Below are 26187 nucleotides of genomic sequence, written 5' to 3'. Positions count from 1 at the left end.
CTACCACCATAGGGTTTGACAACATGTACATGTTTCTGAGGTGAGCATGGTGGTTTGTCCCTAACTGTCAGAGGACAAAGGTAAACTAACCAAGGGTTTGTATTTACAAATAGTCTTACAGGAGTGGTGATATGGGATCGTTTGGCCTTTTTGATCATATTGAATAAGATTATATGGACAGGGGAGTGCTTACATACGGGCAATGGTTGTGTCTGCTAGCCTTGCACACTTTTCACACGTCTGTCTGGCTGGCTGCCATTGTTTTGGGTTACCTTTAGTAAGACAGCTGGGTGGTTCGCTTTGTCTGGGAGCAGGCTTTGTTTTGAGCCAACAGCTGGAGGGAATGATTGGCATTTGTTTAGAGTAAATTGGCCTGTGGGGGTAGGAAGGGAGGAGGAAGGGGAGAGGAGGGGGGAGGCAGCCTTGTGAGGGGGGAGGGAGGGATAGGGGATGGAGATGGGAGAGCAGAGGGGGTGGCAGAGGGAAAGAGAGAAAGGGGGAGAGGAGGGGGAGCTAGGGGGGTAGGGAAGGAAAGGGAGACAGGGACGGAGAGAGGAGGGAGGGAGTTGACCTTAGGGACACCAGCAAGTTGAGACAAGGCTTGGACGGTATACCGTTTATACCGTGTACCAGGGTATTTTGAAATACCGACGGGAGTGCGTGCTACGCCACTGCTTATAGCTAGCTATATAACTATATATAACTATAAAAAATCAAAGATATGTCAAATAAATTAAATCCAGCTCAGGGCTCTATCTCTGCATTTGGTTTGCTAACTTGCTAACTAAGTGACTAGATGTGGTTACAGCACAAATATTTAATTCCCTCCTGGATCAAGATCCCTGTTGCCTAAATTATTGTTCCCCTCCCCCAAAAAAACAATTGAGAGATTGGGGCAGCAGGTAGCCTAGTGGTTAGAGTGTTGGACTAGTTACTGAAAGGTTGCAAGATCAAATCCCTGAGCTGACAAGGTGATAATCTGTAGTTGTGCCCCTGAACAAGGCAGTTAACCCACTGTTCCCAGGCTCTCATTGAAAATACTAATTTGTTCTTAACTGACTTGCCTTGTGAAATAAAGGTGAAACAAGTGTAATTGCCAAGAGTGTTCAAGGCAAAGGTTGTGTAGTTCGAAGAATGTGAAATTTATTTTGATTTGTTTAAAACTTTTTTTGGTTACTACATGATTCCATATGTGTTATTTCATAGTGTTGATGTCTTCACTATTAATCTACAATGTAGAAAATAGTACAAATAAAGACAATTCCTTGAATGAGTAGGTGTGTCCAAACTTCTGACTGGTACTGTATATATATTTAGGGAAATAACACCCCTTGTGTGCACCTTCTGTAATAGCGTATGCCCCAGTGTGGTACAGAAACGGTATGGCGTATGAAAATCGGGGTAACGATTGAGATGGTTTTTTCTTGATTTTGCTGATTGGGTGGGTTCAGCCAAGGTTGAATCTTGACTTTAGGTAGCAGCACAGACGCACAAAATGCAGACAAACGTACAAATGCTGCACACAGACGCAGACACGCAGTCACATGTACAGTACCTGCACAGAACCTGTTGGTCAAGTGGGGTGGAGATGGTGAAAGGGTACACACTAGCTGCACATTTGTCAAACCTTCAGTAGCCTATGTTTGATATATAGAAGTCGTAGTGAACCTGACCTCAACTATGAAAAGCAGTGGGAGAGTTGAAGTACTCAAGACATTTAACCTTTAACATACAGTATATGCCCCAGTTCATTTGTGCTATTGTGCTCTTCACCAAACAAACTCCCTCACACGTACATGTAGGGGCAATGGAGACAATGATACTCAAGTGTAGTATGCAAGGCCTTGTCCCGAATCTCTACTGGAACTCTCAAAACAACCAATGGTGTGCAGTCTATCATTTGTTGTCTCTCAGCGTCATTGTATGCCAATCAAATTCAACACAGCCCGACACTGTTACTGAGCAATCTGTGGAGATCTAAATAGCAATAGGCATTGTTGTCGTCTTACGTTCATCAGTCATCATGTAGTTCACAACAGAAAGGGCGTATTTGTCACAGAGCGATCAGTGTGTTGCACTGCAGCTCTCCCTGTCACAGCATGTTTTTTTATGTGACTCTGCAGAATTTGCACTGAGCGGCCCTTTTTTTACATACAGTTGTTGTGAAGTGTGACTGAAGAGCCAAAATCTCTGCATGTGTTTGCATGTTTCCGATTAATCGCATGCTTTTCTGTAGCTAATCGCAATTTTAGAATTTGCTCAAATTTGGCTCTAAATAAAGATTTTTCCATTTAAGGACCAGTGCACCGAGTTACAGGCATACTTTGATCGTGAGGGACGGAAACACAAAATTATCTATATTAGAAGGTTTTAATAGCGTTTTCACCATAAACGACACAAAAGTCACTTTTAGTCACTAAAGCTATTAATGCTCCCAATGTTTAAGTAGGCCTACCCCCTATTATCAAGGCCTACTCTCTCTCTCTCTCTCTCTCTCTCTCTCTCTCTCTCTCTGTCTCTCTCTCTCTCTCTCTCTCTCTCTCTCTCACACACACACATATGGACACACAGTTTTAAGTACTGTTACAGCTTCAGGCATTCTAAATGAGTGTGACTATAGGAAAAAGTACTGGCTCTATGGATACAAAGTGCATTTGAATCCAACAATGTTATGAAAACACTGTAACCATCTTTACTGTTCAGATAACTTTACACACTTATATGCCTACAACACCCTACATCCCTCCCACGCCCTCTCTCTCTCTCACTTACTCCTGCACACACACACACATACACACTCCACTCTATGAAGCATCTCTTTGAGTAGCCTATTCCTTTTGAATTCTCCCTGTGCCATCCAAATGTGTGCATAGCCTAGCCCTGGTTAGTGGTCAAGTTATCACGTTGCTAGCTAGCTGGCTGAGTAGGTAACATGACTGGCTAAACAATGTTGTTTGTTATCAAACCAAAGAATAGCATCCCGAGTCATTTAAAGCAGCTAGGAACATACGCCAGAATATGCGTCTGAGAACGAAACGATAGCTCCCTGTAATATTGGGCAAAACGGATTTTAGCTAGAAGCACACGGTCTCCAGCGATAGAAAGGGACTAGCCTTGTTTGTAGCTGTGTGCCTTGTTGTGTTCTGTACTTAAAAATTTCCATGCAGCGAAGAAATGGAGGCAATTAATGGCGTCAACAAAACAAACAGCAATAAATATGTAATGCATTAACACATTAACGTTGACGTCCCTAGTGATTACATACTCATTAAGATGAGCAATTATATTAGGCCAAAGATGATGTGATATCAAGGATTATCAAGCTGCTAATAAGTGATTGAATGTTCTTATACTACCCCTTCACATGTAACCCATAATAAACTTTCAAAAACCCTTTATAAACCCCAGATGAAGGGCGACATTAACAGCCATAATATTAACCAGTGCAGCGGCAGTGCAGGCCAGGGTCATGGTAGGGGCTCTGACATGAACACAGAAGGGTGATGACGGCAACGTTTAGTTTGAATACATTATTTCCACCAGGGACCCAGGGCTGTGTGGCTACACACACACAAATACACACACACACAAACACACCCTGCGTAATCGTCACGTCCTGACCACAGAAAGCCTTTATTTTCTATGGTGGACTGGGTCAGGGCGTGACTGGGGGGTGTTCTAGTTTATTATTTCTATGTGTAGTCTAGTTTTTGTATTTCTATGTTGGCCTGGTATGGTTCGCAATCAGAGGCAGCTGTCTATCATTGTCTCTGATTGGGGATCATATTTAGGCAGCCTTTTCCCACCTGTTGTTTGTGGCATCTTGTTTTTGTATTGTTGCTTTTGAGCCCTACAAGGCTGTACGTTCGGTTCTTTGTTTCTCTTTTTTGTTTTGTTGCTGGTTCACATTTAAAAAAATGATGATGAACTCAAATCACGCTGCGCCTTGGTCTACCCATTTCGACGAGCGTTACAGCAATGAGTCAATAAGATGTCACCGACAGACACGGTCGCCCTGTTTCTAGCTCCCAGTATTTTTTTGTTTTTGTTCCTTTTGTTCTCCCAATCTGGAATACCTCTGGAATACCTCACCATCATTACCCGATATACTTTTCCCCCAGCCGACACTGCGATGGCTCTCAAGGAACTACAATGGACTATGTGCAAACTGGAAACAGCATATCCTGAGGCCGCATTTATTGTAGCTGGGGACTTTAATAAAGAAAATAGGAGGAAACTTTAGCGAAATTTGATCAACAAATTCTGATCCTGTGTTACCCGGACATAACAAACTCTTGATCATTGCTACTCACCCTTCCGGGACAGGTACAAGGCCCTCCCCTACTCTCCCTTCAGCAAATCAGATCACGACTCCATTTGGTTCTTCCCCACCTATAGGCAGAAACTTAAACAGTAAGCACCCGTGGTAAGGACTGTTCAATGTTGAGCTGACCAATTGTAATCTATGCCTCAAGGTTGTTTTTATCACGTGGACTGGGAAATGTTCCAGGTCGCCTCTGAGAATAGTATCAGCGTATACAATGACTTGGTGACTGGGTTCTTCAGGAAGAGCATAGAGGATGTTGTTCCCATGGTGACGATTAGAACTTATCAGCTCAGCCTTCAACACCATAGTGCCTGCCCCCCAAGCTCATCTCTAAGTGACACAACAGTGGTAGGCCTGATTACCAACAATGATGAGACAGACTACAGGGAGGAGGTGAGAGCCCTGGCTGAGTGGTGCCAGGAAAATAACCTCACCCTCAACGTCAACAAAATGCTTTGCACACTCTTGGCATTCTTTCAGCCAGCTTCACCTGGAAGGCTTTTCCAACAGTCTTGAAGGAGTTCCCACATATGCTGAGCACTTGTTGGTTGCTTTTCCTTCACTTTGCGGTCCAACTCATCCCAAACCATCTCAATTGGGTTGAGGTTGGGTGATTGTGGAGGCCAGGTCATCTGATGCAGCCCTCCATCACTCTCCTTCTTGGTCAAATAGCCTTACACAGCCTGGAGGTGTATTGGGTCATTATCCTGTTGAAAAACAAATGATAGTCCCACTAAGCGCAAACCAGATGGGATGGCGTATCACTGCAGAATGCTGTGGTAGCCATGCTGTTTATGTGTGCCTTGAATTCAATATAAATCACTGACAGTGTCACCAGCAAAGCACCCCCTACACATACAGAGATCATCTGTTCACCTACTCCGCGTCTCACAAAGACACGGCAGTTGGAACCAAAAATCTCAAATTTGGACTCATCAGACCAATGGACGGATTTCCATCGGTCTAATGTCCATTGCTCGTGTTTCTTGGCCCCCGACGAACAGTCCTTATGCTGACGTTGCTTCCAGAGGTAGTTTGCACTCAGCGGTGCACTTCAGCACTCAGCGGTCCCGTTCTGTGAGCTTGTGTGGTCTACCACTTTGCGCCTCAGCTGTTGTTGCTCCTAGAAGTTTCCACTTCACAATAACAGCACTTACAGCTAACCAGGGCAGCTCTAGCAGGGCAGAAATTGGAAAGGTGGCGGTCTAATGACGGTGGCAGTTGAAAGTCACTGAGGTCTTCAGTATGGCCATTCCACATGCCAATGTTTCCTATGGAGATTGCATGGCTGTGTGCTTGATTTATACACCTATCAGCAACAGGTGTGGCTGAAAGAGCCAAATCCACAAATTTGAATGTGTGTGAACATACTTTTGTATATAGTGTATGTGTATTTATATTCCTAACTCAGACTTTGCTCATTCTGGAGCATTCCGCTGCACCTGCGATAACGTCTGCAAATCTGTATATGTGACCAATTAACGTTTATTTGATTTGATGATTTGAGTCGTTTTCACTCTGCCATTCTGTGCATTGAAACATTTATATGAAGTAAATGTCCCGGGCAATGGGAAGCGTTGACAGGTGGAGAAAAATGCCTAAACAAACTCCGTCCGTTCGTTTACCCAGTGAAAGGTGCATGCAGGGAGGGGAAAGGCAAGGCAATGAGTGAGATTATTCTCCTTTGAAGTCTCGGGCCGATGATGTCTGTGTGTGAGTGTGTGAGTGAGTGAGTTTAAAAAGCCAAGCTGAGAAAACAGCAGTAAGAATCCTACCTCACGTAGGATAATAGTGAACTTTATTATGTCTCTGTTGGTGTTATGTTCCATGTGTGTTGCTGTGCCAACACCTCAAACAAAAACAGCCTCCTAAAACGCTTCATGATAGAAAAACACAGGTCTACATGCTCTTACATTCTAATGTGTAAGACATAGACCTAGCAGTAGCTCCGTACCCTGCAACCTATACTCCCTTTAGTTCATATGCCTTAACTGTCAACATGTACTGTACACACTGTAGTTTGCACATGTTTCAGGACCATAGTGATTAAGGCATTGTGGTTAGGCTTTCCATTATTCCTAATCAGAAGCTATGAGGTCCTGTGTCCAAAATGGATTTAGAATAAATACTTTTTGACCAAAGATGTGCACCGTACTCTCCTTTTGATTCCATCCTTTGCTCTTAGTGAGTTTAATTAGATTAGTTCGCTCTGCAGAAGCCAGCAGTGGTCCTGTTGAGTGTGTGACACTGGGTTCTGCTCAGCATTGTCCAAGTATGTGTGACGTTGGGTTTCTTTTTGGTCACGTTATGGCGGTAAAGTGATCTTTAGGGACCCAGTACCAGCTAGCTAGTTTACCTGTATTTTTTTGTGTTCTCCTTCTTCGTCTTACACTTCGTCAAATGTGCTTGTTAGGAAATATGCAATGGCACAATTAATCAAAGCACTAGAACTACCATTGTGCATATTTAGGATAGCTTTAAGAAGTAAAATAATAATTTCCGTCAGTGTTCTAAAAGCCCAAAAAGTAAAACCTTTAAAATACAGCCTCACAGCTAGATATAAGAAATCCTTTAGAAGACGGAGGAAACTGGAATTAAAGCACATCTGTGATATCATTTGACTATACACTAGTCTGCCACAGAGCGGAAACATGCACACGAATGGAGCCACAGTAGCTTATTCTCCCGAGACCTGAAGAAGTGTTTCTCCATTCTCTGATATTTCTCCTCCTATCCACACTTTGCCCCCCAGCCTTCTTGGTAACTGGCAACAACAAAAAATGGAAGTCAGTAACAGCAGAGCAGTAGTCCAAAAGATTAATGTTGTCTCTGGCCTCCCTCCAGCTTCAGAGTATCTTTTTTTTGCCTCAGACAGACGTCGCAGCACAAAGACACTTTTGAGAAATTGCATTTTATTTGACTTTATTTGTTTTGGAGGGCCAGACAGGCAGCCATCTGTGATCTATGGAGAGGTAACACTAAGGAGATGGTGATAGTGACAGTAGTGGTTGAGGAATGTAACACGCGATGGTGATAGGATTCAGGAAAATTAAGACAACCTTTTTGTCCGTGGGAGTTTCACCACTGTTGTTATTGATAATAATGGCACGCCTATGTATATTTAGTGCAACAGGTAGTAAACATTCTAGAGTTATGCCATTAGCAACAAATGTACCTAACATAATTGAATCGTTGCGTACTATACAACGCATAGACTATATTTCAGCCCCCGGTTGCTGTTTCTATTCCTCTTACATTCTTCGGAAGCATGATTCATACAACTGTAAAATCTCTAGGAATTTTAAATCATACAAAAAAAATAAATGCTTCATTTACTGTGGCTGCCAAGCTTCACAAACAATCTGTTCCACTTTGCATCTCCTGGGTAACGTTGCTGATTTAATTTCCCCAGCGATATCTACATTCAGTTAAGTTTGTATGTTATTGCATTTCAGGCATCAATCATAGGACTTGAGTTTATCACGGCTGGAGTTTACATTATCTTGGCTCTCCTGATGACATGTCGAAATTAATTAGCCAGGTACTCTAAATGGTGTTGCAATCAATCAAATACTGAGCCTCAGCCCACAGCAGAAATGTTGCGGAAATGTTGTCAGTCACGATTACAACAGTTCGTCAATCACGATTCTAACAGTTCGTCAACTGGTACAATTTGCTCTTGAGTTCCTTCTTTTTCTCCTCACGGTGTTGTATACATATTGGATACACATAGTATCAAAAGGAATAACAATTAAGATGGATAAATATAGCATTTGTATGTATGGAGTGTCTCTATACATACAGTGCAGAATGTGACAGTCAGACCAGAGTACCCTACAATGTATTTGAGCTTTTTTCCTCCCTAAAGCCAGACAGGAGAACAATTTCTGTCAAGACACAGCTTGCCAGGTTTCCATTTAAGAAATCTATAGTAGTCAGACAAGCTAGGAAAGGCAAAAAAGAGAGACGAGCCATTTGACTGTAATGTTACGCATTGATCTTCCCTCCCTAAAGATGACATCCCGTACCCCAAAAACATATTTACCATCCCTCTGGATGACCTATTCCGCAGAAACGTTTCCCTTCACCGAAGACAAATCTATAATCTGGATGCCTTTACCAGTCATTACCAGTCATTTCCGGCGATACAATGTGTGAAAAAGAACTGTTTATATCCAACACAATATCTCCCTAAAGGTACGCTGCCATCTTGGATCAGGATAAACACTTCACAATCAGTTATTATCAGATCTAAAAGATGTCTCTCTCTCTCTGTAATATGACCTCTGTGACCTCTTCAGTGAGGCCGTTTGGCTCTGAATGGTGACAGAAGACAAATTAGGTCGTAAGTGAACGTGTAGCACCATTGACTAGAGAAGTACACAGACGGGAGAAGTACACAGTAACTCTCTTGAGGTACAGACAGTGAATCAATCAGCGTTCACATTCACTGCAACACGGTCCATGCCTGGGACATCTGGAAGGAAGCTCTATGGCTGTGATTTGGTTAATAGTTGTACCCAAATGACTCATGGGCTGGAAATGGAATTGAATAGGTTTCTGGTTCATTGGCAGCAGTAACACGCTAGCTAAATGCTAACAGTGTCTGACTGGCTGGCTGTGTCTTGTTCACTCTCTCTCTCATTAGCTTGTGTCCTACTCTTGCAGACCTGGCCTGAATCTTTCCTCACTGAAAAGTTACTGTTCGGTTCATAGTTACTTATTAGACTAGCTATCACTTCCTGTTCTGGCCATGTGACTGGTGAGAGCTGCATGGGCCTCTCATTGAACATGGCATAATCAGAGCTTTGTTTTGTGAATGAGACACAGCAGGATTCACTTAGACATGACAATTAAACTAGGATCCTCTCCTCCTCAGCTCTCCTGATAACATGCTAAAGCAGTCAGATAAAGTAAACTTCCCCTATTTTATCAAGATTGATAGAAGGGATGTTCACTTAAGCTCAACAACATAAATGTCAACATTTTGATGGCAGAGGCCAGAGACAGGTCACCGTGTGGCACTGAGCAGAGCAGTTCAGATATATAGAGGAGAGAAGAAGAAACAACCTCCCATTGTCACCTCCAGAGTACATCTAATATGTTTATCCCTTGTTTACGGTTGTTGTCAGGACAACCTCAGATTGTTAGCTGGTGTCAATATTAGCAGGGAAATGTTGACACTTAAAAGGCATCAAACTCTTTCAGTAATGGCGTTATGTGCCCGGGCCCGTTGCAGGAATGTGTTTGTGAGTTCTTCTGTAAATCCATGTATTCTTCTCTTTTACTTTAACAGCGTAAAAAGAGGCCCTGAAATTGCACATAATGAGCAACTACCCTGCCAATCCTGTCAGATGGTGTGACCAAAATGGTCACAGGCTGACTGACAGTCATGTCCCCTGCGTGTTTTTGTGAAAGTAATGCTTCTGCTTTCCCCATCCATCGCAACCTCAGAACACTAGTTGGTCAGGGAGGGTTTTGCCAGCTATGTGGCAGACCCGGTGCTAGCTTGTGTGTTTTATATACACTTCCTTTAAATAAACTGTCGAAAGGAGTGCAACTCTACCACATGTTCTCCTCCTATACCGTGTTTAGAAACTAAGCTTATACTCATTATATTTCAAATGAATTGCAGCTTCAGGGTCCTGAATACTGGAAGTTTGTATGGGGATTCTATAATGAGTGTAAAGCCTGCTGTGTGATCATGTTTACATCTAAACACCGCTGGTCCCCGTGAGTGACGGTCAGTAGTCCCCGGGATATGATATAAATATTAAGCAATGTACAGTGGGGCAAAAAAGTATTTAGTCAGCCACCAATTGTGCAAGTTCTCCCACTTAAAAAGATGAGATTTCATTCATAATTTTCATCATAGGTACACTTAAACTATGACAGACAAAATTAGAAAAAAAAATCCAGAAAATCACATTGTAGGATTTTTAATGAATTTATTTGCAAATTATGGTGGAAAATAAGTATTTGGTCAATAACAAAAGTTTATCTCAATACTTTGTTATATACCCTTTGTTGGCAATGACAGAGGTCAAACGTTTTCTGTAAGTCTTCACAAGGTTTTCACACACTGTTGCTGGTATTTTGGCCCAATCCTCCATGCAGATCTCCTCTAGAGCAGTGATGTTTTGGGGCTGTTGCTGGACAACACGGACTTTCAACTCCCTCCAAAGATTTTCTATGGGGTTGAGATCTGGAGACTGGCTAGGCCACTCCAGGACCTTGAAATGCTTCTTACGAAGCCACTTGTTCGTTGCCCGGGCAGTGTGTTTGGGATCATAGTCATGCTGAAAGACCCAGCCACGTTTCATCTTCAATGCCCTTGCTGATGGAAGGAGGTTTTCACTCAAAATCTCACAATACATGGCCCCATTCATTCTTTCCTTTATACGGATCAGTCGTCCTGGTCCCTTTGCAGAAAAACAGCCCCAAAGCATGCTGTTTCCACCCCCATGCTTCACAGTAGGTATGGTGTTCTTTGGATGCAACTCAGCATTCTTTGTCCTCCAAACACAACGAGTTGAGTTTTTACCAAAAAAGTTATATTTTGGTTTCATCTGACCATATGACATTCTCCCAATCTTCTTCTGGATCATCCAAATGCTTTCTAGCAAACTTCAGACGGGCCTGGACATGTACTGGCTTAAGCAGGGGGACACGTCTGGCACTGCAGGATTTGAGTCCCTGGCGGCGTAGTTTTTTTATTTATTTTTATTTTACCTTTATTTAACCAGGTAGGCAAGTTGAGAAAAAGTTCTCATTTACAATTGCGACCTGGCCAAGATAAAGCAAAGCAGTTCGACATATACAACGACACAGAGTTACACATGGAGTAAAACAAACATACAGTCAATAATACAGTATAAACAAGTCTATATACAATGTGAGCAAATGAGGTGAGAAGGGAGGTAAAGGCAAAAAAGGCCATGGTGGCAAGGTAAATACAATATAGCAAGTAAAACACTGGAATGGTAGTTTTGCAATGGAAGAATGTGCAAAGTAGAAATAAAAATAATGGGGTGCAAAGGAGCAAAATAAATAAATAAATTAAATACAGTTGGGAAAGAGGTAGTTGTTTGGGCTAAATTATAGGTGGGCTATGTACAGGTGCAGTAATCTGTGAGCTGCTCTGACAGTTGGTGCTTAAAGCTAGTGAGGGAGATAAGTGTTTCCAGTTTCAGAGATTTTTGTAGTTTGTTCCAGTCATTGGCAGCAGAGAACTGGAAAGAGAGGCGGCCAAAGAAAGAATTGGTTTTGGGGGTGACTAGAGAGATATACCTGCTGGAGTGTGTGCTACAGGTGGGAGATGCTATGGTGACCAGCGAGCTGAGATAAGGGGGGACTTTACCTAGCAGGGTCTTGTAGATGACATGGAGCCAGTGGGTTTGGCGACGAGTATGAAGCGAGGGCCAGCCAACGAGAGCGTACAGGTCGCAATGGTGGGTAGTATATGGGGCTTTGGTGACAAAACTGATTGCACTGTGATAGACTGCATCCAATTTGTTGAGTAGGGTATTGGAGGCTATTTTGTAAATGACATCGCCAAAGTCGAGGATTGGTAGGATGGTCAGTTTTACAAGGGTATGTTTGGCAGCATGAGTGAAGGATGCTTTGTTGCGAAATAGGAAGCCAATTCTAGATTTAACTTTGGATTGGAGATGTTTGATATGGGTCTGGAAGGAGAGTTTACAGTCTAACCAGACACCTAAGTATTTGTAGTTGTCCACGTATTCTAAGTCAGAGCCGTCCAGAGTAGTGATGTTGGACAGGCGGGTAGGTGCAGGTAGCGATCGGTTGAAGAGCATGCATTTAGTTTTACTTTTATTTAAGAGCAATTGGAGGCCACGGAAGGAGAGTTGTATGGCATTGAAGCTTGCCTGGAGGGTTGTTAACACAGTGTCCAAAGAAGGGCCGGAAGTATACAGAATGGTGTCGTCTGCGTAGAGGTGGATCAGAGACTCACCAGCAGCAAGAGCGACCTCATTGATGTATACAGAGAAGAGAGTCGGTCCAAGAATTGAACCCTGTGGCACCCCCATAGAGACTGCCAGAGGTCCGGACAACAGACCCTCCGATTTGACACACTGAACTCTATCAGAGAAGTAGTTGGTGAACCAGGCGAGGCAATCATTTGAGAAACCAAGGCTGTTGAGTCTGCCGATGAGGATGTGGTGATTGACAGAGTCGAAAGCCTTGGCCAGATCAATGAATACGGCTGCACAGTAATGTTTCTTATCGATGGCGGTAGTGGCGGTAGTGTGTTACTGATGGTAGGCTTTGTTACTTTGGTCCCAGCTCTCTGCAGGTCATTCACTAGGTCCCCCCGTGTGGTTCTGGGATTTTTGCTCACCTTTCTTGTGATCATTTTGACCCCACAGGGTGAGATCTTGCATGGAGCCCCAGATCGAGGGAGATTATCAGTGGTCTTGTATGTCTTCCATTTCCTAATAATTGCTCCCACAGTTGATTTCTTCAAACCAAGCTGCTTACCTATTGCAGATTCAGTCTTCACAGCCTGGTGCAGGTGTACAATTTTGTTTCTGGTGTCCTTTGACAGCTCTTTGGTCTTGGCCATAGTGGAGTTTGGAGTGTGACTGTTTGAGGTTGTGGACGGGTGTCTTTTATACTGATAACAAGTTCAAACAGGTGCCATTAATACAGGTAACGAGTAAAGACTTCTTAAAGAATAAGTTACAGGTCTGTGAGAGCCAGAAATCTTGCTTGTTTGTAGGTGACCAAATAGTTATTTTCCACCATAATTTGCAAATAAATTCATTTCTAATTTTGTCTGTCATAGTTGAAGTGTACCTATGATGAAAATTACAGGCCTCTCTCATCTTTTTAAGTGGGAGAACTTGCACAATTGGTGGCTGACTAAATACTTTTTTGCCCCACTGTATCTGTTGGTTTGGCTACTGTTTAGCATGCTTGTGATGTGACGGACAAATTGAATGTGTGGGACCATTGTTTTAAATCTGTCATATCATCTGAACGCTCTGTACTGGCAAAAAAAAATGGGTCTCATGGGTCTCATGCTTACTTAAAATACACAGTTACAGTCACTAACACTCTAACCAGCTCTGTATGGCAAGTAAAATGTTCAGAGTGAGGTGTTCTCATTTGTGTCTGGAATTAGCTAGGAAGCTAGCCAACTTTAGCCAATTAGCTTGGGTGTTTGACTTCCGTTTTGAGGTCAGTACGTTCAAATCAACCCTACTCCGCCAGAACGTCCAGTGTGTACTCTGAAAACTCAGAGCGAAACACGCTGAATTTACTAATGGACAATCTGACAGCGCTCTGAAATTACGAATGCCCAGAGCGCACTCTGACCTCACTCTGACACCCTTGAGTGAATTTACAAACGCATGTTCTTCAACCAACCTGTGTCAATTTAGCTAGCTGTCTAGCCAGCGATGCTATGACAAGCAACCTTATTGGTAGCTACCCTAAAAGAGACAAATCAGCACAGAACGCTCTTCACCTTCTGAGAATGTGCTATATACATAGCCACGCCTATCCTTTTATTTTTTAAATATATTTGTTTAACTTTTACCCCTTTTTCTCCCCAATTGGTAGTTTGTTTGCTGCAACTCCCCTAAGAACTCGGGAGAGGCAAATGTTGAGAGCCACACGTCCTCCAAAACACCACCCAGCCGCACTGCTCGCTTAACCCAGGAGCCAGCCACACCAATGTGTCCATCCAGCTGGTGACTGAGGTCAGCTTGCAGGCACTCACCCCACCACAAGGAGTCGCTAGAGCACAATAGGAGGAAAATCCCGTCCGGCCAAACCCTCCCCTAACACAAACAATGTTGGGCCAATTGTGCGCCGCCTCATGGGTCTCCCGGTCACGGCCTGCTGTGACACAGCCTGGGACCGAACCCGGGTCGGTAGTGATGCCTCAACCACTGCAATGCAGTGCCTTAGACCATTCCGCCACTCGGGAGGCCCAGACTCACCTCACATATGGTGAATGTTGATCTCAATCTCTAGAAAGCGTTGCAGTCCCCTGCACATTAACCATTAAGTCGATTGCAACCTTCAAACAATTGCAGCCAAATTCCCTCGAACATTAACCAGCTCTGACTTAGACCATAAAGGTCAGCGTTCTATGTTTGGGACTTAGCATACCATTTCCTCATATCCTCAGTCCACTGTACTGACTGAGTGTTCCCATAAATTATTTTTCATTCTCCGAACCCTCCAAACAGTGTGTTACAGTACAACATCTCCCCTCCTCAACTCCAGATTGACAGGTAATGCCTGTAATAAGCCTTAGGTAGATCTTTGGGTACTGCAGCAGCAGCATTTGACAGTAGCTAAGGGGTGTCTATTTCTCTCCCCAGATTGACAGGTAATGAACCCCTGTCCATTCTACCGCTGAGCTCTCAACCTGAGGAGAACGTGGGAAGGGCCCACTACAAGCTGTGCGACCGGCTCAAACTGGAGAAGAAACAGCGGCGGATGTGTCGACGAGACCCGGGCGTGGCCGAGACCCTCATGGAAGCCATCAGCATGAGTGCCCTGGAGTGCCAGTACCAGTTCCGCTTTGAGAGGTGGAACTGCACCTTAGAGGGGCGCTACAGAGCCAACCTTTTGAAAAGAGGTAGGGAAAGTAAAGCATTCCAACGTCATATAGAAGTATAAATGTAATATGTTTTCAACTTACAGATAACTGGTTTCTGACGTTCATGGGTGGAGGTGGAGATACATTTTTGTAATTCCATAGTAGATAGTACAGTAGAGAGAGGCCATAGTAGATTGTACAGTAGAGAGGCCATAGTAGATAGTACAGTAGAGAGAGGTCATAGTAGATAGTACAGTAGAAAGCTGAAGTGTATTTTCCCAATAATGGCAACTTTCAATTGCTCATTTTGAGTGTCCATTAGGAAGCTGGGAGCTGATATCCTTCCTCTTGCTCCACACCTTACTCCAGGTTTTAAGGAGACAGCCTTCCTGTATGCCGTCTCCTCAGCAGGCCTGACTCACGCCATGGCCAAGGCGTGTAGCGCCGGGCGGATGGAGCGTTGCACCTGCGATGAAGCCCCAGACCTGGAGAACCGCAAGGCCTGGCAGTGGGGCGGCTGTGGTGACAACCTGAAGTACAGCAACAAGTTTGTCAAGGACTTCCTGGGCAAACGCTCCAACAAGGACCTGCGTGCCCGCGTGGACATGCACAACACTAACGTGGGCATGAAGGTGAGTGTGGAGGGGAGCCGTGTTGGATGACGTGGTACATTTCATCTTGTTGAATTATGGGATACAGTAATTAGTGTATCTCGCTAACAGCCCTTTTGTCACAACTTTTCCTGTAAAACAAAAACAATGAATATTTTTGGGTTGGCTGGTTGATTGATTGATTGACTGACTGACAGTGTAGTTTGCTATACCTTTTCCCTGTACAGCTACTTTAAGGACGTAGGCCTATGTTGTCCTGTCTTGAGATGGTTAAGATCCGTGGGTGTATTCTAGGGTGAATATTTTCTGAATCTCCTACAGACAACTATATAATGTAGGGTTGGTAAATTATTGTTCTCCAAATTTACCTCAGTCTCTAAAGACACAGCAAAATGACCAGAACCAGTGAAAATGACCAGAGAGGAATTTAATGTGACCACGAGAGGAATAACAATGACAAGAGTTTTTACAGCTATGTTCCCATGGTCGACAGAGAATCGTTTACCCACATGCTGTGGTTATTAAACAAATACTACAGATCCTCAAGCATCTCACTTAATGGTGAGATGAAAGGCCAGCCTAAATCACTTAAATTGACTGCTTAAAGTCAGAGGCCACACGTTAATCAAACTTTGGTTTTTCCCTCTCAAATTAGAGATTTTAATTGCCTTTGTTTGTGCCTTAGCGAGATTCGACAATTGTTTGAGGTGAGGGAGCGAGTTTTTTTTTCTCCCCCTGGCTTGGATGTGATTTTAATAGTAAAATCAAAAAGAAGAGAGAATGGTGTTAAAATGTCAAGCCAAAGCAAACCCAAGGTCCTGGCAGCCGCTACCTTGACTCAGATTTTCTCCTATTGTAGCCATTTTAATTTTAAGCATGAATATAAATTATAGCAGAAGCACACTTCCCCAAATGTTAACAGACACAAACCTCTCCCCGAAGACCCGTGGTGTGTGCTCTTCCTTTTCAGCCTGGCTCTCCAAATCCATTCTCAGGTTCTTTTATTTGTGATAAAAGATTTACAACACTGTTTTGGTCCAGGTTTTTTCTTATTTTCAGATTTAGTGAGGTGTACTACGTCCCATATGAAGCACAAATCTTGGAATGTGCCAGCCTTTGGAATCCCTAGAACAATTAAAGCTGACACTTCACATTTCCCTGAACTAAACTGCAAGTGCGGCGAATAATGCAGCACTTATTTCGTATTCCCCCATCTGTTTCCCAGTGTGTGAGAACAGAACTGGAGAGAGACCGTCTGTCCACTCCAGGCCTCCTCTGGAGAATACACGTTATGGATTTTAACACATAACCTTTAATTTAACGTTGTGGTCGGCCGATGCTGACTGAGCTGTACACAAATGAACCATTCCCAGCCACAGAGATTTCAAGCAACGTCGCAACGTGTACTATTCAGTGCAGTGCTGTATTTGGCCAAACAAGGAGCCTTAAACACACCCGTTCACACCCCCACAAGTTAAAGTTGGTCGAGCATTAATGGTCAGAGGTGTTCTCTCAAGTTCAACTCGAGTCCACATTCCGTGTCGTCTGTTGGGTAGATCCCGTTATATGTATTATGAGAAATCTTCAGGCCTCAACATAGTTGACGTAAAAAATGGTTTTGTTTAGCTTTACACTTGCTAGCCTAAAGTCCCCCCCCCCCCCTACTTGAATCGAAACAGTAGAGTTATGAAGTTGGCCTGGTGAAAGAGATGGACCTTGGGGGTTTTTGACTCCCACATACCTTAAAACAAACCAAGAACAGGGGCCAGGGTCTGAGTCTTCTGTCTCCTTCTTTCCCATGGCCGAGGAACTCAATGGATCTTTTCTTCAGAAAAAGTGCCTCTCAGCGTGTCCTCCACTTACTGTTAGGAATAACCATGATGACTTTAATCAAACTCTATTACCGAGTGTTATCGTAGCAGTCCGTATGGACACCTTCCCGCCCACAAACATTATCTTTGAAACTATTGCTTATAGTGTAGCACATTTTTTATTAAGATTCTTTGGTCGGGGAGTGACAACAATGTGACATTGTTGTCATGTAAATGTTGTATTATGTTAATGGCAATATATCAGCAATAATTAGAGGCTCTAGATCGTCTAACTCTGTGGTATGTATGAGTATACACAGAACAGATAATCATGGCCTCTGTTCTCATCACATTTTAATACACTGATGTTCTGTGTGCGTAAAGGCTTCATATTGGACACATTTCTTATGAAATTGGGACTTACTACATAGGCCCATTGTGCTGCAGAAATTACAGGGGAGTCTAGGTCATTTTCTTCTTCTTTGAAACCTTGCTGTCCATACAAAGTGCAAAATGGGTCAAAGCTAATATTATGTCATTTCAGGCAGTCCCTTTGATGCCCTGTGACGGCTGACTGTATGTCCCTCTCCTCTCCCACCACCAGGTGATCAAAGCAGGGGTGGAGACCACCTGCAAATGCCATGGCGTCTCGGGCTCCTGCACCGTCCAGACGTGCTGGAGGCAGCTCTCGCCCTTCCACGAGATCGGCAAGCAGCTGAAACAGCGCTACGAGACCTCACTGAAGGTGGGCAGCTCCACCAACGAGGCCACGGGGGAGGGGGAAATCTCCCAGGCCCGGCCCCAGCAGCAGCAGAACCCCTCAACGGGCCCCAGCAACGACCCGATCCCACGCACCATGGACCTGCTCCACATCGAGGACTCGCCCAGCTTCTGCCGGCCCAGCAAGTACTCGCCGGGCACCTCGGCCAGGAAGTGCTACAAGGACAAGAACTGCGACGCCATATGCTGCGGCAGGGGCCACAACACCCAGAGCCGCGTGGTGACCCGGCCATGCCAGTGTCAGGTGCGCTGGTGCTGCTACGTCGAATGCAAGCAGTGTACACAGAGAGAAGAGGTCTACACCTGTAAAGGTTAGCCCAGTCTTAGCTTCCTGCTCGCCCCTTGCCTCTGACCGGACTCAGCAAGTGGAGGGTGGTTGTTGATGGTGAAGGGGGGGTGAATGGTGTTCTAGGACAGAGGTTTGACTCTCACTCAACCCCCTTGTGGCTGTCAGAAAGAGAGAGAGAGAGAGCGATAGTTCTGCGGCAGAGGAGAGAGCAAGACGATGGAGATGGAGGACCTTTATAAGCACTTTGAGGGATTTTCTGTTCTATGGGTTTTGTTTTAATACCCTGTGGCCCCAGCCAATGGTGGTTGGGGTTGCAGGAGGAGATTGGCCTTGTCTGACAACAGGGTCAACATGGGTCTCGTGTTTTCTCGTTGCAGAGCTTTGGAGTAAGGCCACCTCACCTATTCAACATGCAGTCAGATGTGTCAGTGAGAAAAAGCAGCACTTGGCCGCTGTCTCCGGCTAGCATGCTGTTAATGAGGATCCAATAGAATGACCGTAATGGTAAAAGACTGGCTTTTGGGCCTTGCCCAATGTAGAAATGTGTGTGTGTGTGTGTGTGTGTTAGCGAGTGAGGGTGAAGAGGTGGGTCAAATTACAACTCATATGGCAATCATGGTAACCATATTCAGAAACTGTTAAGAAGACAGGGTGTAAGATGAATTCTACACACACATATTTACACACACACACAACACTGTGTGTATGCATATGTATGTAAATAAATTAAATTGTATTATAATGATATTATATACACTTGCTACTTATCTGAATATGTTTCAACAAACCACTAACCACACAAATGCTTTGTTGTTTGTGTGTTCTCGCTCTCTTCTGCTTTTTATTTTGTTTTGACAAGGCCCTTTGGAAAGCAGCACATGTGTGTCCTTTGTCTCACTCTGTGGATCATTTATGGACCCTTTGGGACTACTCCTTCACGAGGAGAGAAAACACGCTCATTTGTCTTTGATTCTTTTACACTAGAGTGAAATTGTTGGTGAATACATTTGCCAGTCATTTTAGGCTACTCTTGGCCTTGAGCGAAGTCAACTAATGTTCAGGGAATAACTGAAACCACTATATCTTATTTGGACTGATGGTAAAAAGAAAAAAGAAAACCTGTATGTAATGAAAGTTCAGTGAGAGAATGGACTTGCTTTCCTGAGTTTAGTGTCTACTGCTGTCACCGTGACAACAGCCTGACCAGTGGAGAATGCATCTTCCAATCAGATGAACAGAGCTCTAACTAGAACAGCTTCTTGGTACTTAGCCCTCTATTTAAAAAAAGAAAAGCAAATCTTGCTAGTAATAATACTATAATAACACTATTCTCTCATATCCTTCCTTCCTCTCTCTACACCCCCCCATTCAAGTATTAACGGTGGAGATTAAAAATGAACAGTATGGTCCAATGGAAAAATGTCTTACACAGTTACACCCTCAAGCAAATTTGGTATTTCAGATATAGTCCCGCTGAAGCTCGCAACAACAAGGTGACAAAAATGTGTTTGCGACGACAAAGCAAATGTATGCTCTAGCTGTATGCCTATGCATTGTCTATCCATTGTTTTTGGGGGGTGGCTACCACAACTCCACGACTGCAAAGGTTACAATCTCCTTTCGTGTTGATTTGACAGTAATTCTCTCTCTGGCAGGTTACTGTTATGTTGCGCATGTCTAAAATGTCATGTTGGATGCGTGACGCTTCAAATGACTGGCGGAAAAGGCAGAGCCAACCCTCTTAAACACCCACAATAACTCATGAGATGCCAAGTCATCCTTAGATTCCCTTTAGATATACAACCATTGCCTGTTTCAGGTGGGTGAGAATGAACTACTGAGGGAGGAACCCGACATTGTAAGATAGCCCCATTCACGCACTGAAGCCCCAGAAGTCCTTTATCATTTCCCCTTTTAAAGTATTTAAAGATCCTGTATTTATGAGTATAAACAGTGCATATGTTTGTGTTTTCCTTTTGCTTGTTGTAAATAACAGTGGTTTATTCTCCTGTGGTATAGAGACAAGAGTGAGGCACATGGTAAAATCTCACAGGCAAGTAAAGAGGAAGTTGGTAGCAATAAGGAGGTTAGGACCAAGACGTTTGATGCTGGAAAGGCAAGTGGTCAAATTTAAGTGGATGCATAAGGCTAAATCATGAACATGGAGTACATTGCTGCTGAAAACTTTTGATTGTACGTGATCATCATTAAGTGAAAAAAACATTAGTAGATAGCTGTGGTCCGAGCTGTTTTCGAGGGCATTGGCATGCTACGTTAGAAGCGGTGACACTCACATGATTGATATATGATTCAACCCACCGTGACTTATCAAGGACAAGCAGCATGCTTTGAGAAGGGCGTGTAGCCTAGCGAAGGTTGGTTGGTTCATCCTCTAGAGCTGGATTCCAAACATGCCAAATAACGAATGGTCAAAACCTACATAGAACTTTGCACGTTACATGGAATCCATAATGGCTCTGCTAAGGAGCCTGAGCATAAATGCCTGCTTCCCACAGCTTCTGGTGAGCGTATTCTACACACGCACTCCTCTGCACAAGACTGGTTCTCTACAGTGGTAATTTATTAAACGTATATAAAAGGTCAACAGAGTCATGACGAGAGGAATACAGGATGCACCTTGCATGTATTTTGTATGTTTTATACTGTACATATACACACACACACACGTTTTCTTTTTCAAGACAAAGGACGGCATGATGCAACGGTTGTTTCTCAATTGTCATTGTCTTAGTCCTTCATATTCTATTTTTGAACTCATAGCTCTGCACTGTGTAGTTGTCAGTGGGATCATGTATAAAAATCTATTTTGTAGAAAAAGTGAAAATAAAAGAAAGATAAATTATTTTGAGATATTTTATGAGCATGTGTTTAATGTAAATAACGTAAAGTCAAAACTGATTTTATATACCTGTTTTTTTTTACTCTGTTTTTTTTCTCCTTTAGGCTTGTATGAGTGTTTTGCTTCTTTGGGGTGGAGGCTTCAAGAGGCAGTGTATTCTATAAAGTCAGTTTCTATAGATAACTCTAACATTTGCAGTTCCTAAGCACAAAACAAATCCTTACAAATTGAGTAACTTAACACTTCTCGTTCCTTTTTCAACTGTTATATACAACACATCTGAAGGCAATTCTAAAGGCAATTAAATAGATCATAATCAGCTGGGTGCTTTTATGTAATTGACATCGCACAGTACTGCGCAAGTATTTTTCTAGCATTCCGATTTGTAGCGTGATCCGTTTGTTTGAGGGGTTGGCGAGAGGTGTATGGGTTCTGTCTGTACCCCGTAAGTAACATAACCTTCTGTGCAGATAAACACACTGACCAAACGCAGAGTGGTATTGGTGTGAACTCATTCAACTTTTGGTATACTCTGATGAGAGGGTCACATTCACTGTGTACATTTGTTTTAGGATTTGTGCTGTGCTTGCCAAATAAACAAAACAAACATATATTCCTCTTTGTGATAATACTATACCAGCAAAGCTTTGTCCATGTTCACTTATTCATGTCTTATGGGAACCTAAATTATTGTCCTCTACCTCATGTGTATAGCTTGTAGGTATAAACAGATCACGAATGACTGGTAAGAATGTATTTAAGTTATTTAACATCTTTGTATAACAAAGGCAAGAAAACCTGAAATAATAAATGAATTTTTAAATTATGTGAATGTTTGGTCTCATTCATACCCAGTGGTTATATAGCCATTGCTAAGAGGAGTTTGGTCCAAGCCGAAGCAAGCAAACAGTAAAAGTTCTACACCACTAATAATCCACCTTTCCTTCTACCCATAACTCGAAGCGACTTGTTGATGTAGGTTCCAATATGCAATAGTATTTCCAAGCTGTTCAGAGTTCTGGAGACTTAAGGGGTTAATTAAGAGTAGTGGAGCTAAATAGAGGGAGAGGTACACACCCCCGTCATCAAATTCAAGACAAGTACATCCGGCTATTAGAGCCACTCTCAGTTGGAAAACGCTGTGCATTCCCAGTCGTGGACGGATGTCACAGACAAGAAAGGCCATGTCTGCGACGTGTTACGTCATGTTGAGATAAGTGTTCATTAGAATCTGATACCGACTCCTGTTGGATTGCCATATACATCATGGAGACGCACCCTCTGTTTGCTAGGACATTTCAAATGTCTTCCTTCGACGCCCAAGGGTAGCATGAGACTATCAAGCCCTACAACCCTAGTCTTTCATCGTACAGTACACATTATCAATCTGTCATGGTGTCTGCTTACCAGGAAGTCAAACACATTTATTTTGTAGCTCATTACTATAGGATATCAACATAAACATTTCACTCTCTTTTGGATTAGACAGTACTGGGCACATTTGCCAAAACTGATACAATCTCCCTGTTGAACTAGTATTATTTAAACAAACTCAATTCCCCTACCAGATGTGTAAAGAATTAAGGGAGTTTTCTTTCTCAACAAGCTACGTGGACGAAGCTTCTCATGGCTCAATGCGCACATGCCTGGAACTCCTGACTTAATCCAAAAGAAAGAGACCTAGAGTCCCTGAATCTGCATCAGTGAAAAAAAAGAAAAACTCACATCAGATTGCGAAAACAAAACTCAATTACAGGGGAGTGTATCTGTTCTAATACCTAAAACATCACTGGAAAAGCCCAGAGATATCCTCAACACGTGTAGTTGTATTACCCAGCCACTAAAGTTACGAGCAGGAGGGCCCTAGTGTTAGATATGCCTCCCCAGGGTCCTACTCACCTTGCCCTGAGGAACAGTGTGGCCTGAATATTCCCCACTCGGCCCCACCCCTCAATACTTCCTGCCCAGTACCAGGATCTAATACGAGCTGTAGCTCTGCGGTGTGCTGTCCCCCAGCAACGTTTTGACAGCTGCTACCATATAGGAAGTGGGTGCCACTAGAGCACAGACTAACAAAAATCGAGTACATGCCTCAAAAAGCAAAAATCGAATACAAGCCTCAAATACACCCCCCCACCCCCCTTCTTTCTCTCTATCGTTCTCATCCTTCTGCTCTGCTGAGGCACACAATGGGATAGGCGGATAGGCCCAAGATGCTCAAAGCTTAGTGAAGAAGGCTATAAGATAATGTTAACTGAAAACCCTTGAACTGCTGAAAATGGCATAGAATTGTTAAATGCTTACATCCCATCATGCCCGCCCCCCATCCTACAAGAGGATAGTGTACTTCTTATAGTTTGTAGATGTTTTACTGAGGACTGTTGATTGTGGTTTAGTTGATTCCTCTGTAATTAAATGTAGTGTTGAGACCTAGGAGGTGCATGGCCATAGCTACCGCTTAGCTGCTACTAAGTGTGCTACTGCTGCTTGGAGAGCTAGAATGCAACCTAAAAGTGACTGTCGAGACTGGCCAGTGACAGACATTTAACAATTACCTGACAAATGCAAAGTTTTACCAGTGGTACACAGCAGTCCATATGACTTCAGACCATTCATCAGAATGCCTCAACCGTACATTTTTGCCCAAGGACGATCTCAGGATGAAACAGGGAGTGAGTTCCCTGCCCTGTAAAAACACCTTAGCTCATACAGGTTTGTGCATTTAGATTTTTTTTTCTCGTCTTTTTTAGCTCTTTGGGAAAAAGTTAGTTCCTGTCTGGAAAGTGTGATAGGAGGGGTCTGTGCTAGGCAGTACTGCCTTAGCTCGCTCACTTCCTGCACCCTGCCCAATAACGTCCCCTGTTTACAACTGTTTTTGATTGTTGTCAAGTACCTGTCAAGGTTCCCACTTGTCCCCCCATGCCTGGAAAAACATGTGAGCTCAGCATCTCTCAAAACGGGAGCAAAATAAAATTGCACCAGGCGGAGGAAAATGACTTGCGCATCTGGTTGTGACCCCTGCTAAGGTATCTGCTGTGAAGACAAGGGCTTCCTTTGTTTAAGCTCAAATGCTGGCGTGTTATGTGATAGAATTGGCATCTTTCTGTCAGTTAGCTGTCTGAGCAAACTGGTAAATACTCCGCAATTTGAAGCGACTAGCAACCTATACCACTCATGGCACCGGACACCGTGGTAATGAGGATCAATAGTTAGTAAACACGTATGACTAATGATGGGTGTTTGTTTTTGCCTTTACTCGTCGTATGTCGAGAGGCAAAGGTCCAAGGCAAGTCAACGGACAATTTACTTTAAAGATGTTCGGCAATGTTATTTTAGTTAGTCGAGACAGTAAGGGCTCTACTGAAACCGCATCACGGATGTTCAGCTTTACGTCATGATTGAAATTGAAAGGCAATGTTCCCGACATAGCTGAGGCTGCATCCATGGTAAACGCTGCCTACGTCGGCTCAATCGGAAATGGCCTTCAAATTTCTAGCGCGCAATCTGTAACACTTCAGCTTCGCAGATTGAATACAGCCTTAAGTGTGTCCACTTGTAACCGCTCTGCCACTAGTCAGGAGGTTCTGCTGGCACTTTCTTTCCCACAACGAGGAGAACCCTAGCAGACGTTGTCTGAGGCAAGATGAGATGGACAAGGATCATAACTGGCTCAGGAGGTTTTCAACCGTTTTTCCCAATCATAAAAATGTCAACTTCACATGACAAAGCCAATCGCTCAAAATCCCCACCTTTTTCACATGCTCCCACTCCTACCCAAATCCTGGAGAATAGTTCAATATAGAACATAAATTCTATAATGTTCAGATGGGCCTAAGTCAACATTTTCCTTCAGGAAAACTATAATCATAATAAATAAACAAATAAATCTATAAATAATAGTGGAGCATGTGTTTCTTTCATTGGCATACATACTTGGGGAGTGAGGAAAGCCCTGGAGATCCCATAGCGGGGTTTCTAGGGGGATGGGATAAACATAGAGCTGTGTAGAAGCCTTTGCGTTTGGCAGGGCTGATGTGCTCGCGATTGCAGAGGGGGAATTGGTGCACTTGCCAGGAGAGGTGCAGGGTTAGCAGAATTTTATTCTGAGAGGAAATTCCTTCTATTACTCCGTTATTCATCCCATTCTCGGAGGGGTTGGATGCCCTAAATGCTGTAGCAGAGACGAGTCCGAATAAAAACGTTTCATCCCCATGGATATCCAACCGGGAAAGTAGTGCATATTATTTGTCAGAGCTGAAGGATATGTGGGATACACACTTCCTATTGACTTCATCACTCAAGAGTTGCACAGTGCCTTCTTCAGAGGAGTGCCTTCCAACAGCATAGAGGTATCTGGGATAAGTATTGAAAAACAAGGACTATAACAAATGTTTGCTACCACGAAAGGGAAGACTCCCTTCACCGGACCTAACATATGTTGTTTGCATCAGGGAAACATGAAATATTGACTAGTTGGAGAGGCTGTGCTTTCTCACAAAATGTCCAGGTACTGTACAGTACATTCAGCTGTACTGTACTGAATGTACTGAGCAGCTCACCGATCATGGCACCTGTACATAGCCCATCTGTAAATAGCCCATCCAACTACCTCATCCCCATACTGTATTTATTTATTTATTTTGCTCCTTTGCACCCCAGTATCTCTACTTGCACATGAATCTTCTGCACATCTATCACTTCAGTGTTTAATTGATATATCGTAATTACCTCGCCACTATGGCCTATTTTATTGCCTGACCTCCCTTATCTTACCTCATTTGCACACACTGTATATATACTTCTTTTTTATACTGTATTATTGACTGTATGTTTATTTATTCCATGTGTTGTTGTATGTGTCGAACTACTTTGCTTTATCTTGGCCAGGTCGCAGTTGTAAATGAGAACTTGTTCTCAACTAGCCTACCTG

General features: G+C 43.4%; 1 protein-coding gene across 1 annotated transcript in view; it reads left to right on the top strand.

Annotated features, from left to right (window-relative positions):
* LOC110508577 (protein Wnt-9a) overlaps nucleotides 1–22083 on the top strand; it is a 32936-nt gene extending 10853 nt beyond the window's left edge. The window contains exons 2-4 of the mRNA XM_021589178.3: nucleotides 14686–14945; nucleotides 15276–15538; nucleotides 17933–22083. Coding sequence (XP_021444853.2) covers nucleotides 14686–14945; nucleotides 15276–15538; nucleotides 17933–18424 — 1015 coding nt within the window. The 3' untranslated portion in view covers nucleotides 18425–22083. The remainder of the gene's footprint in view (nucleotides 1–14685; nucleotides 14946–15275; nucleotides 15539–17932) is intronic.
* The last annotated feature ends 4104 nt before the right edge of the window (nucleotides 22084–26187 follow it).

This window comes from Oncorhynchus mykiss, chromosome 28 (assembly GCF_057628025.1).
Source record: "Oncorhynchus mykiss isolate SJ-2025 chromosome 28, ASM5762802v1, whole genome shotgun sequence".
NCBI lineage: Eukaryota > Metazoa > Chordata > Actinopteri > Salmoniformes > Salmonidae > Oncorhynchus > Oncorhynchus mykiss.
The sequence above is the reverse complement of the archived record's forward strand: the minus strand, read 5'-3'. Positions and strand labels throughout refer to the sequence as shown.